The sequence below is a fragment of the Alosa alosa genome, chromosome 15 (genome assembly GCF_017589495.1).
Source record: "Alosa alosa isolate M-15738 ecotype Scorff River chromosome 15, AALO_Geno_1.1, whole genome shotgun sequence".
Taxonomy (NCBI): domain Eukaryota; kingdom Metazoa; phylum Chordata; class Actinopteri; order Clupeiformes; family Clupeidae; genus Alosa; species Alosa alosa.
In genome coordinates this window covers 32,485,633-32,498,132 of record NC_063203.1, presented here as the reverse complement: position 1 = coordinate 32,498,132, position 12,500 = coordinate 32,485,633, and the positions used below count along the sequence as shown (strand labels likewise).

At 46.2% G+C, this 12,500-nt stretch overlaps 1 protein-coding gene and 1 long non-coding RNA gene across 3 annotated transcripts in view; both read right to left on the bottom strand.

The window, feature by feature from the left end:
• The window catches only part of LOC125308823, a 4,250-nt gene extending 1,018 nt beyond the window's left edge, over positions 1 to 3,232 (bottom strand). Inside the window, exons 1-2 of one of the 2 annotated variants that reach the window (XR_007195984.1) lie at positions 3,217 to 3,232; positions 1,964 to 2,034 (exon numbers count right to left, since the gene is read on the bottom strand). This is a non-coding gene — a long non-coding RNA (uncharacterized LOC125308823). Of the gene's footprint in view, positions 1 to 1,963; positions 2,035 to 2,716; positions 2,738 to 3,216 lie in introns of those variants that run through there. The other variant, XR_007195983.1, reaches the window with a different exon arrangement.
• A 124-nt stretch (positions 3,233 to 3,356) lies between these two features.
• Positions 3,357 to 12,500, bottom strand: part of LOC125307963 (centrosomal protein of 295 kDa-like) — a 10,023-nt gene continuing 879 nt past the window's right edge. Inside the window, exons 2-8 of the mRNA XM_048264094.1 lie at positions 11,961 to 12,050; positions 7,567 to 7,707; positions 7,235 to 7,433; positions 5,889 to 6,047; positions 4,093 to 4,392; positions 3,916 to 3,997; positions 3,357 to 3,381 (exon numbers count right to left, since the gene is read on the bottom strand). Of these exons, the coding sequence (XP_048120051.1) occupies positions 3,357 to 3,381; positions 3,916 to 3,997; positions 4,093 to 4,392; positions 5,889 to 6,047; positions 7,235 to 7,433; positions 7,567 to 7,707; positions 11,961 to 12,050 (996 nt within the window). The remainder of the gene's footprint in view (positions 3,382 to 3,915; positions 3,998 to 4,092; positions 4,393 to 5,888; positions 6,048 to 7,234; positions 7,434 to 7,566; positions 7,708 to 11,960; positions 12,051 to 12,500) is intronic.

Below are 12,500 nucleotides of genomic sequence, written 5' to 3'. Positions count from 1 at the left end.
TTTAGGGAGCTCAGAAGTTTTGTTCTACTTGCATCTCCCTCAAACATCCATCTCCTATCCATCTCATACTGCATCTTCTTAACCCCTCCCACACACACACGCACCATACACATCTCATACTGTTTCTCCTTAACCCCTCCCACACACACACGCGCACGCGCACACACACACACACACACACACACACACACAATACACATCTCATACTGCATCTTCTTAACCCCTCCCACACACACACGCACACCATACACATCTCATACTGTTTCCTTAACCCTCCCATGAGTGTGTCAGTAAGATTACACACACACACACACACACACACAATACACATCTCTCATACTGCATCTCAGTAGGTTTCCTTAACCCTCCCACACACACACGCATCTACACACACAATACACATCTCATACTGCATCTCCTTAACCCTCCCATGAGTAAGTGTGTTTATTTCCTGCATGTCCACACACACACACACACACACACACACAATACACATCTCATACTGCATCTCCTTAACCCCTCCCATGAGTGTGTCAGTAAGGCTTCCTGCATGTGCACAACACACACACACACACACACACACACACACACACACAATACACATCTCATACTGCATCTCCTTAACCCCTCCCATGAGTGTGTCAGTAAGGCTTCCTGCACACACACACACACACACACACACAATACACATCTCATACTGCATCTCCTTAACCCCTCCCATGAGTGTGTCAGTAAGGCTTCCTGCACACACACACACACATTATGGTTGGGGTTGGGACAACAAAACATTTGTGGACGCAAAATAGGCGTCGACTCGTCAGACCCAGAACACCGCGCCAGAGTGTAGGAACAACGCGAGTGGGTAAATATCAAGCATGACTCCTGCCATATATTTTTAATTTTACACCTTCAGTATTTCCCATACGTTTACTAATCTGTGGAGGGGCGCCACAAAATCAAAACAGGTCGCCACACATTGATCTTCTATGTTATAATACTTAAAGATGAGATAAAATAATTTCATTGAGCTGCACTTTTTACTCACATAGCCTTTCCTCCCCTTTAATTTCCTCGTGAACGAGCCCGCTGCCCCTCCTCCTCTGCATGCATTTAACAAAAATATTCACGATTGTTGAAGGATTGTTGTTGCCACATAGAAGCACTGCATAGAACACAGTGGGCTAAATTGTTGTTAAATGGGCTTAGCATCGCGGACTATGTTGAGCAAATTTGCACCATTAAAAGACTGCATTAAACAAGTTAACTCTGCTAAGGTCTGATCACAACATAACTTAGTACATTATGAGACTAAACTATGCAATCAAGCAGTATCAGTTACTCATGCAGGGCTCATTTTATTGACTCTGACACTGAATGTTTGCAAAATCCCGATGTAAATGGAAAAGTGTTTTCCAAGACTCAAAACATCAAAAGTGCTCGTCCCAAAGAGGAGTACGAACCATTATTTGAACTACTACGTTATGAATTGCATCCAGACATCAGCAGCCTGTTTTAGTGTTACAATTGCAAGGGTTCCCTCACAAACGTCTTAAAGTGGCAGGCACTCAATTAGACCTATACACAACTGAACTTTATTGAATGCTACCTCTGACTAAGAATGCATTACTTTGCACTTGTTTTACTTTGGAATCTTAAGAGCAACACACATATATTGCAATGTTGGAATTCATGTTTTTTCATTCAGATATGTAAATCAACATGTATAAATTGCTATTAGGCAATGGGGAGATAATCGAATCAAAAACGAACTGAAAAAAATGAATTGTTAGATTAATCAATGCATCGGAAAAAAATAAAAATAATAATAATAATAATAATAATAATAATAATAATAATAATAATTCGCTAGATTAATCGTTTAAAAAATAATCGTTTATTCCAGCCCCACTTATGGTGCAAATCCCACACACACACTGACACACACACACACACACACACACACCTGCTTTGTTCCAGTAGGTGCTGCTGGTACTGCTGAATGCGGAGAACATTAGAGTCTTCAACTGTGTATGCCTGAGAGAGAGAGAGTAAGAGAGAGAGAGGGAGAGGGAGAAAGAGAGAGTGAGAGAGAGAGGGAGAAAGAGAGAGAGAGAGAGAGAGAGAGAGAGAGAGAGAGAGAGAGAGAGAGTGGGGAGAAAGAGAGAGAGAGAGAGAGAGAGAGAGAGAGAGAGAGAGAGAGAGAGAGAGAGAGTGGAGAGAGAGAGAGAGAGAGAAGGGAGAGGGAGAAAGAGAGAGAAAGAGAGAGACAGAGACAGAAAGAGAGACAGAGAGAGAGACACAAAAAGACAAACAGACAAACAGAGAGAGATCTCTTTATCAACTAGAAATGCTAAAAGGGTGTACATCTCCTTAACGCACTGGGCAGTGGATTCTTGAGTTAAATGTGCGTGCGTGTGCGACTGTGTGTGTGTGTGTGTGTGTGTGTGCCTGGGCAGTGGATTCCTAAGTGGGATGGGTGTGTGTGTGCGACAATGTGTGTGTGTGTGTGTGTGTGTGTGTGCGCTCTACCTGGGCAGTGGATTCCTAAGTGGGATGGGTGTGTGTGTGTGTGTGCGACAATGTGTGTGTGTGTGTGTGCGCTCTACCTGGGCAGTGGATTCCTAAGTGGGATGGGTGTGTGTGTGTGTGTGTGTGGTGTGTGTGTGTGTGTGTGTGCGCATAACGTGTGTGTGTGTGTGTGTGTGTAAAGCCCCACCTGGGCAGTGGATTCCTGGCGGGATGGGTGTGTGTGTGTGTGGCTGCGCCTACCTGGGCAGTGGATTCCTTGGCGGATGGGTGTGTGTGTGTGTGTGACAATGTGTGTGTGTGTGTGTGCAGGCAAGGCGGTTTCACCGGGGCAGTGGATTCCTAAGTGGGATGGGTGTGTGTGTGTGTGTGTGTGTGTGTGTGTGTGCGCTCTACCTGGGCAGTGGATTCCTAAGGGATGGGTGGGTGTGTGTGTGTGCGACAATGTGTGTGTGTGTGTGTGCGCGCGCGGCGGCTCTACCTGGGCAGTGGATTCCTAAGTGGGATGGTGTGTGTGTGTGTGTGCTAATAATGTGTGTGTGCGCGCGCGCAGCGCCTACCTGGGCAGTGGATTCCTGGGCGGGATGGGTGTGTGTGTGTAAATGTGTGTGTGTGTGGTGTGTGCAGTGGTGTGTGGGTGTGTGTGTGTGTGTGTGTCCTGTGTGCCATAATGGTGTGTGTGCGCCCCACCTGGGCAGTGGATTCCGGCGGGATGGTGTGTGTGGTGCGCGCATGCGGTGTGCTTTGGGCAGATTCCTAAGTGGGATCCGTCACACACACACACCCAATCAGATTGTGTGCCGCTGTCTACCTGGGCACACACACACCTGTCAGATGTGACCTTCCTGTTTACATCTGTCTCACACACACAATTCAATCAGATGTGACCAACCTGTTTACATCTCTCACACACACACCAATCAGATGTGACCAACCTGTTTACATCTCTCACACACACACCAATCAGATGTGACCAACCTGTTTACATCTCACACACACACACACACACACACCAATCAGATGTGACCAACCTGTTTACATCTCACACACACACACACACCAATCAGATGTGACCAACCTGTTTACATCTCTCACACACACACACCAATCAGATGTGACCAACCTGTTTACATCTCTCACACACACACCAATCAGATGTGACCAACCTGTTTACATCTCTCACACACACACACACCAATCAGATGTGACCAACCTGTTTACATCTCTCACATACACACACCAATCAGATGTGACCAACCTGTTTACATCTCTCACACACGAACAAATCAGATGTGACCAACCTGTTTACATCTCTCACACACGAACACACACACACCAATTAAATGTGACCTACCTGTTAAATCTCTCTCACACACACACACTAATAACTCTGGTAAGGCCCTCATGGTGTTTAGTGATGCAGTAGAAATACACACCTGTTCCACTGGCAAGACAGACTCCGCCCTCAGTCCTGCAACACACACACACACAACATATACAGCTATTACTACAAGCGCTCTCTGTGTGTGTGTGTGTGTGTGTGTGTGTGTGTGTGTGTGTGTGTACCGGTCAGAGATCCCGTTTCGATGCTCATTCCATTTAGGCCCACATCCTCTTCACTGTGCTGTGTTGCCATGGGAGCAGTTCCATCGCTGTGCTGTGTTGCCATGGGAGCAGTTCCATTACTGTGCTGTGTTGCCATGGGAGCAGTTCCATTACTGTGCTGTGTTGCCATGGGAACAGCATCTTGGCTGTGCTGTGTTGCCATGGGAGCGGCTAGCTGACCCAAAGGAGATGTTGTAGAGACTGAACGAGTGTTCCAGTGCTCCCTCTGGGACCTGATGCGCTCCAACAGCCTCCGCAGACCTACACACACACCCACACACATTATACACACACATGATACACACACACACACACACATTATACACACATGATATACACAGACACATTATACACACGATATACACACAAGGCTATTATTGGTCATCTTGCTCCTGTAGGTGACGTTAGCATCCATTGGTGGTTCGCCAAGGAGCTCACACATAGACATATTAGACATCTTTATTTTAAACTTAACCTTCCTCTACTTTTAATCACCCCAGTTATCAATCAAAGCAAAACAGGGAAAAGAAATGGCAAACAACTTAATGACAAACACTCAAATAAATAAATGTGCACATAAGTCTGAATGAAAAGCAGCACTTGGTGAAGCCTGGAAATACTGTAAACAAAGTAACGTTTGTCATAGTCTGGTTAGACTGTTCAGTTTCCACGCGGTGTTTAAGTTTCAAATGAATACTTTTTCTCTCCTTGGGACAGGCCGTTTGAGTCTTGGAAAATACTCTTTCCATTTGCACGGGATTGAGATGATTAGAATTTAGCAGTCAATTTGAATGCAACAGTTTTGAACAAATTCCGCAGTAGCCGCATAATGATGCAAACCGGATTTAATAGCACTTAGCCAGTCGCCTTGCACGATTAATGTTTGATCACATGCATGTTGAGGAGGGATGCACCTGATCCAAGTCCACGACATCTTGCACGGACACACGATGCAAAAGCTGCTAATCTACCTGTGCTGACTTTCAAGTATAAATACTCTTTTGATCCCGTGAAGGAAATTTGGTCTCTGCATTTTATCCCAATCCATGAATTAGTCACACACTCCAGCACACAAAGCGAGGTGAAGCACACACTAATCCCGACGCGAGTGAGCTGCCTGCAACAACGGCGCTGCTCGGGAGCAGTGAGGGTTAGGTGCCTTGCTCAAGGGCACTTCAGCCCCTACTGGTCGAGGTTCAAACCGGGTAACCCTCCCAAGCTACAAGCAGGTTCCCATAGATAGATAGATATAGGATAGATGATAGATAGATAGATAGAGATACACTTTTATTGATTCCCAGGGAAATCCAAGAAACCAGATGGTTTACCAGATGCATTTCAACCGCAATAATGTGTGGTCTGTGTCGCACTGCAGATTGGCCCGCAGGTCTGCAGGTCTGTGTGTCTCCACTGCAGGATTGGCTTTGGCAGGTCTATGTGTCACTGTGTGATTGGCTCCGCAGGCCTGTGTGTGTCGCACTGCAGTCGGGTCTCGGCAGGTCTGCAGGCCCTGCAAGGTACCGCAGGATTGGCTCGGCAGGTCTGCAGGTCTGTGTGTCGTACCGTGTGATTGGCTCGGCAGGTCTGCAGGTCTGTGTGTCGTACCGTGTGATTGGCTCGGCAGGTCTGTGTGTCGTACCGTGTGATTGGCTCGGCAGGTCTGCAGGTCTGTGTGTTGTACCGTGTGATTGGCTCGGCAGGTCTGTGTGTCGTACCGTGTGATTGGCTCGGCAGGTCTGCAGGTCTGTGTGTCGTACCGTGTGATTGGCTCGGCAGGTCGGCAGGCGGCTCCTGCTCTTCCTCCACAGGGGTGACCTCAGACTCAAGGGTCAAGTCTAGGTCGTTGCCATGGCTACTGGTAGAGGGGGCAGGAAGCGGCTCTGGCATCAGCTGCAGCACCAAGTCACCTTTGACCCCTGCAATCAGCCAATGGAAACAGAGCATGAAGTGAAGCGGGCTTACACACACACTCTCTCACACACACACACACACACAGCAGGAGGATGAGATGAGGAGGAGGGAAGGAAGAGAGGAGGAGGAGATGACAAAGAGGAGGGGAGGAGATGAGATGACAAAGAGGAGAGGAGGAGATGAGATGACAAAGAGGAGAGGAGGAGAGGAGGAGGAGAGAAGGAGGAGGAGATGAGAAAGAGGAGGAGAGGAGGAGGAGATGTGAAAGAGGAGAGGAGGAGGAGATGACAAAGAGGAGAGGAGGAGATGAGATGACAAAGAGGAGAGGAGGAGGAGATGAGAAAGAGGAGAGGAGGAGAGGAGGAGGAGAGAAGGAGGAGGAGATGAGAAAGAGGAGGAGAGGAGGAGGAGATGAGAAAGAGGAGAGGGAGGATGAGATGACAAAGAGGAGAGGAGGAGATGAGATGACAAAGAGGAGAGGAGGAGGAGATGACAAAGAGGAGAGGAGGAGATGAGATGACAAAGAGGAGAGGAGGAGATGAGATGACAAAGAGGAGAGGAGGAGGAGATGACAAAGAGGAGAAAGAGGAGAGGAGGAGATGAGATAACAAAGAGGAGAGGAGGAGGAGATGAGAAAGAGGAGAGGAGGAGATGAGATGACAAAGAGGAGAGGAGGAGAGGAGGAGGAGAAGGAGGAGGAGATGAGAAAGAGGAGGAGGAGATGACAAAGAGGAGAGGAGGAGGAGATGACAAAGAGGAGAGGAGGAGATGAGATGACAAAAGAGGAGAGGAGGAGGAGATGACAAAGAGGAGAGGAGGAGGAGATGAGATGACAAAGAGGAGAGGAGGAGAGGAGGAGGAGAGAAGGAGGAGGAGATGAGAAAGAGGAGGAGAGGAGGAGGAGATGTGAAAGAGGAGAGGAGGAGGAGGAGAGGAGAGGAGGATAAGATTAGAAGGAGGAGGAGAGGAGAAGAGAAGGATAGGAATGGAGGATGAGATTAGAAGGAGGAGGAGAGGAGAGAAGGAGGAGGAGAGGAGAGGAGGATGAGATTAGAAGGAGGAGGAGAGGAGAGGAGAAGGAAGAGAGGAGGACGAGAAGAAGGAGAGGAGGAGGAGAGGAAGAGGAGAAGGAAGAGAGGAGGAGGAGGAGAAGAAGGAGAGGAGGAGGAGAGGAGGTAAAGAGTGCAGGTACTTCTCTCGTCGGTGTACAGGTCCTGGAAAGCGTGCTCCAACATCCTCTGCCGTTCATCTGCCAGGCCATGTGTGTGTGTGTGGGAGGACGCCAGGGCGTGCGTGTTCCTGTTGGGTGGAGCTTGATGCAAGGCCTGCCTCCTTCTCAACCAATCAGCTGCCTGCATTCGCTCTAAATCATACAGCATGCGCTGTCGCTCCTGAACACACAGGCAACACACACACACACACATCTCACTTTATGAAATGACCAACACACACACACTAATTACTAACACACACGTCTGTACCTGGGTCATATGTTCCTTCTTCAGGGCACACACACACACACACCTGAGTCATATGTTCCTTCTTCAGGGCATGTTCTCCTCTAAGCCGCGCCTTCTCCAACTGCTCCACCCTATCACGCGTCACTTCCTGGTGCAGCTCGCCCAATCGCCTGGCTTCCTCCTCTGCTGCTGCCTTTGCGTCAGCCTTGGACATCACACGAGATCATCAGTACACTCACCAAACACACACACGCGATCATCAGTAAACCCACCAGTCACACACACACACGCACGCACACACATACAAGATATCAGTAAACCCACCAGAGATCATCAGTAAACCCACCAGAGATCATCAGTAAACCCACCAGAGATCATCAGTAAACCCACCAATCACACACACACACAAGAGATCATCAGTAAACCCACCAGAGATCATCAGTAAACCCACCAAACACATGCACACACACACGCACAGCACGTACACACACACACACGCGATCATCAATAAACTAGTGCTACAGTATGTCGTTCACACCCGATGACCGTGTATATTTCGTTATGATATGAATTTTTAATATACCGCCATACCGGTGTATTTGATTACACAACGCTTGGAATGCTGCGCCGCTGGCGACAGTGTTTCAGGGGACGCGGACTTTACACGCGACGCGATGATGCCATTGTGAGGCATAGTGAGGGTAAACACAAAACACCTGAAGTATGACCCTTAAGGCTTAATTTCTCCTTAGGTAGGGGTTTATTTAAGGGTGTTGCACAGAATACCTTAAATTGTTTCTTTAGTTAAGGAAAAACGTTAGGGATACATACTGCATTGAAAGGGATTTATCACACAAAAATTCTATTGAGATTGTAGGTCTACCTACCTACCTCTGCTGTAGCTAGCTGGCTAGTAGGTGATGTCGTTAGTTAGCAACCCACCAAACACAGTGAAGTTTAATGAGCTTATCATTCATCTCACCTTAATACCAAAACACAGTGATTTAATGAGCTATCATTCATCTCACCTTAGAATATTAAGCACAAGTGTCAGGTAGCAATTAAAACTGACAGTGAACATGCAAACCCCAATAGCTGGCTGATTAGAAATGATCTGACTCATGGCACCAAAACAAGCTTTTTTGGTAATGTTTTGCCTAGCCGAACCCGAAGCTCATGGCAGGTAACAGGCATCATGAGTTACGTTGGCCTACTACATATAATATAAACCACAATAACAATAGTGATATTTTAGTAGACCTGTTGACAAATAAGCATATTCTTGAGAAGTTTCGTTTTAAGTTGTATAATTTTCAAAAGAGTATAAAGTTACTACTTTTGTATTGGTTTTATAGGCTACAGATGTTTGTGAAATTTGCACAGTAAAGTTCTGTATTTTATTCTTTGCATTCTGATTAGATTCTTCATTAGAATCATGAGTGGCTCTATAAACAGCAGCATCATTTTCTGGGAGCCATGCAAATCGTACTGCTAGTGTGGAGTTATTCTACATTATGACAGTAGAATGCATCCTTAGTCAATGTACTGCAACGAATTCCTCTATGAAAATGCTGTGAACATCTGATTACCCGTCATATACTGTGAAACCGTAAAATTTAGAAAAATACCGTAATATACATTTTGGTCCTTTACTTCCAACACTACAATAAACCACCAAACACCACATACACACACACACCGCTATGCACACACACACATGCAGATCATCAGTAACCACAATCACACACACACACACACGCACATGCTGCGCACACACACGAGATCATCAGTAAGCCACCAATCGCTGCCTTTACACGAGATCATCAGTAAACCCACTAATCACAGCCAAGCTTCACAACAATCAGCCAATCACAAACACAGCTTCAAACGGTCAGATGGGTCACGTAGAAACATGAAGCTATAGTATACTATGCAGATACACATAGTGTGTGAAACATGAAGCTATAGTATACTATGCAGGTACACATAGTGTGTGTGCACATTAACAAGTATTAATATTATTATGGCGTGAAAACAAAGTATGCGTGTACCTGCAGTGTGTGTGTGTGTACAGTTAGCGTGTACCTGCAGTGTGTGTGTGTGTACAGTTAGCGTGTACCTGCAGTGTGTGTGTGTGTGTGTACAGTTAGCGTGTACCTGCAGTGTGTGTGTGTGTGTGTGTATGTGTGTGTACAGTTAGCGTGTACCTGCAGTGTGTGTGTGTGTGTGTGTGTGTGTTTCCTCTTCAACCCAAACCATAGTCCTCCTCTGTGTGTGTGTGTAGTACCTGCAGTGTGTGTAGCGTGTACCTGCAGTGTGTGTGTGTGTGTGTGCAGTACCTGCAGTGTGTGTGTGTGTGTGTGTGTGCAGTACCTGCAGTGTGTACAGTACCTGCAGTGTGTGTGTGTGTGTGTGTGTACAGTACCTGCAGTGTGTGTGTGTGTGTGTGTGGGCGTGTACCTGCAGTGTGTGTGTGTGTGTGTGTGTGTGTGTGTGTGTGTGTGTGTGTGTGTGTGTGCGTGTGTAGCGTGTACCTGCAGTGTGTGTAGCGTGTGTGTGTACAGCACCTGCAGAGTGTGTGTGTGTGTGTGTAGTACCTGCAGTGTGTGTGTGTGTGTGTGTGTGTGTGTGTGTAGTACCTGCAGTGTGTGTGTGTGTGTGTGTGTGTAGCATGCTTGAAGTGTATGTGTGTAAACCTGCAGTGTGTGTGTGTACTTATTACCTACAGTAGGTATGTATGTGTATATTACCTAGTGTGTGTATGTGTGTATAAATACCTACAGAGTGTGTGTGTGTATGTGTATATGTAGTACCTACAAGTATGTGTGTGTATGTGTATACAATGCAAGTGTGTATGTGTGTGTGTGTATTACAAATGTGTATGTGTGTGTGTATGTGTATGTATATATATGTGTATACATACAGTGTGTGTGTGTAAAATGTACCTGCAGTGTGTGTGTGTGTGCGTGCGTGTGTAGCGTGTACCTGCAGTGTGTGTAGCGTGTGTGTGTACAGCACCTGCAGAGTGTGTGTGTGTACAGTACCTGCAGTGTGTGTGTGGTACCTGCAGTGTGTGTGTGTGCGTGTGTGTAGCGTAGCTGAGTGTGTGTGTGTAGTACCTGCAGTGTGTGTGTGTGTAGTACCTGCAGTGTGTGTGTGTGTGCCTGCAGTGTGTGTGTGTGTGTGGTACCTGCAGTGTGTGTGAGTACCTGCAGAGTGTGTGTGTGTGTGTAGTACCTGCAGGTGTGTGTGTGTGTGTGTGTGCAGTACCTGCAGTGTGTGTGTGTGCAGTACAGTGTGTGTGTGTGTGTGTGTGTGTGTGTGTGTGTGTAGTACCTGCAGTGTGTGTGTGTGGTACCTGCAGAGTGTGTGTGTGTGTGTGTGTGTGTGTGGTACCTACAGAAATGTGTGTGTACGTGTATAAGCGTAACTGAGTGTGTAATAATATAGCACCTACAGTATGTGTGTATAGTACCACAGTGTGTATATTCTACAAGTATGTATGTGTATATTACAAGTGTGTATGTGTGTGTGTGTGTATGTATTACTAGTATATTATGTACAATACCTAGAATATGTATAATAATGTGTATATGTATATATATACAGTATGTATATATGTGTGTGTGTGTGTGTGTAAATACAAATGTGTGTATATATATACAATACCTACAGTATATGTGTAATAATAATATGTGTGTACAATACCTACAGTATATACAATACCTACGAGTATGTGTGTGTGTGTATGTGTACAGTACCTGAGTATGTGTATGTGTGTAGTATGTGTGTGTGTGTATATATATGTGTGTGTGTGTGCGTAGCGTGTACCTGCAGTGTGTGTAGCGTGTGTGTGTACACTTCTACAGTGTGTGTGTGTGTGTAGTACCTGCAGTGTGTGTGTGTGTGTGTGTGTAGTACCTGCAGAGTGTATATGTGTAAGCCTACAGTGTGTATGTGTGTGTGTGTGTATAAATACCTGCAAGTGTATGTGTGTGTGTGTGTGTATAGTACCTACAGTGTGTGTGTGTGTGTATGTATATACCTACAGTGTGTGTGTGTGTAATACCTACAGTGTGTGTGTGTGTATATTACAAGTGTGTGTGTATATATAATACCTACAGAGTGTGTGTGTGTGTGTGTGTGTGTAATATAGTACCTACAGTGTGTGTGTACAATACCTACCGTGTGTGTGTGTGTGTATATACATTACCTACAGTATGTGTGTGTGTGTAACGGTACCTTAGGTGTGTGTGTGTGTGTGCAATTACCTGCAGTGTTAAAATGTGTGTGTGTGTGTGTGTGACGGTACCTGCAGTGTGTGTGTGCAGTACCTGCCGTGTGTGTGTGTGTGTGTGTACAGTACCTGCAGTGTGTGTGTGTGTGTGTGTGTGCAGTACCTGCAGTGTGTGTATGTATGTGTGTGTGTGTGTGTGTGTGTGTGTGTGTGTGCAGTACCTGCAGTGTGTGTGTCTCCACAGTGGTCCCAGGCAGGTGATGCTGAGAGGATGAGAACTGCTCCACGGCCACCAACTTTTTCTGAGGCTGCTGCACTCAACACACTAGACTTTTACACACCTGAATCAAGTCTTTGCTGGGCAGTGTTTTCCCATCGTTGACTTATTTGTGGCCCTTACAATATCGCATTGACCACCACCTGACTGATTTCTATGTTATTACTGTTTAAATGGATGACATCCTTTCATTTCATTTCTCTCTAGTGAGTTATGTGCACAGAATAAGCAGTATCCCTCACGGCTAGCGTTAGGGTACTGTTGGGTTGTCTACGCTAACGTTAGAACACTGTTGGGTTGCATAAACGGTATCCCTCACGTAGCGTTAGAGACACTGTTGGTTGCCTCACGGCTAGAGGGCTTTAACGATACGATTAAAGAAATCGAAATCGCGACATTCATATCCGCGATGCTGTGTCATGATTGTGAAAGAAACTTGAGAATCGCGACACACCCTTTCTAGTGTTTCCGCAGTGCTTTGCAG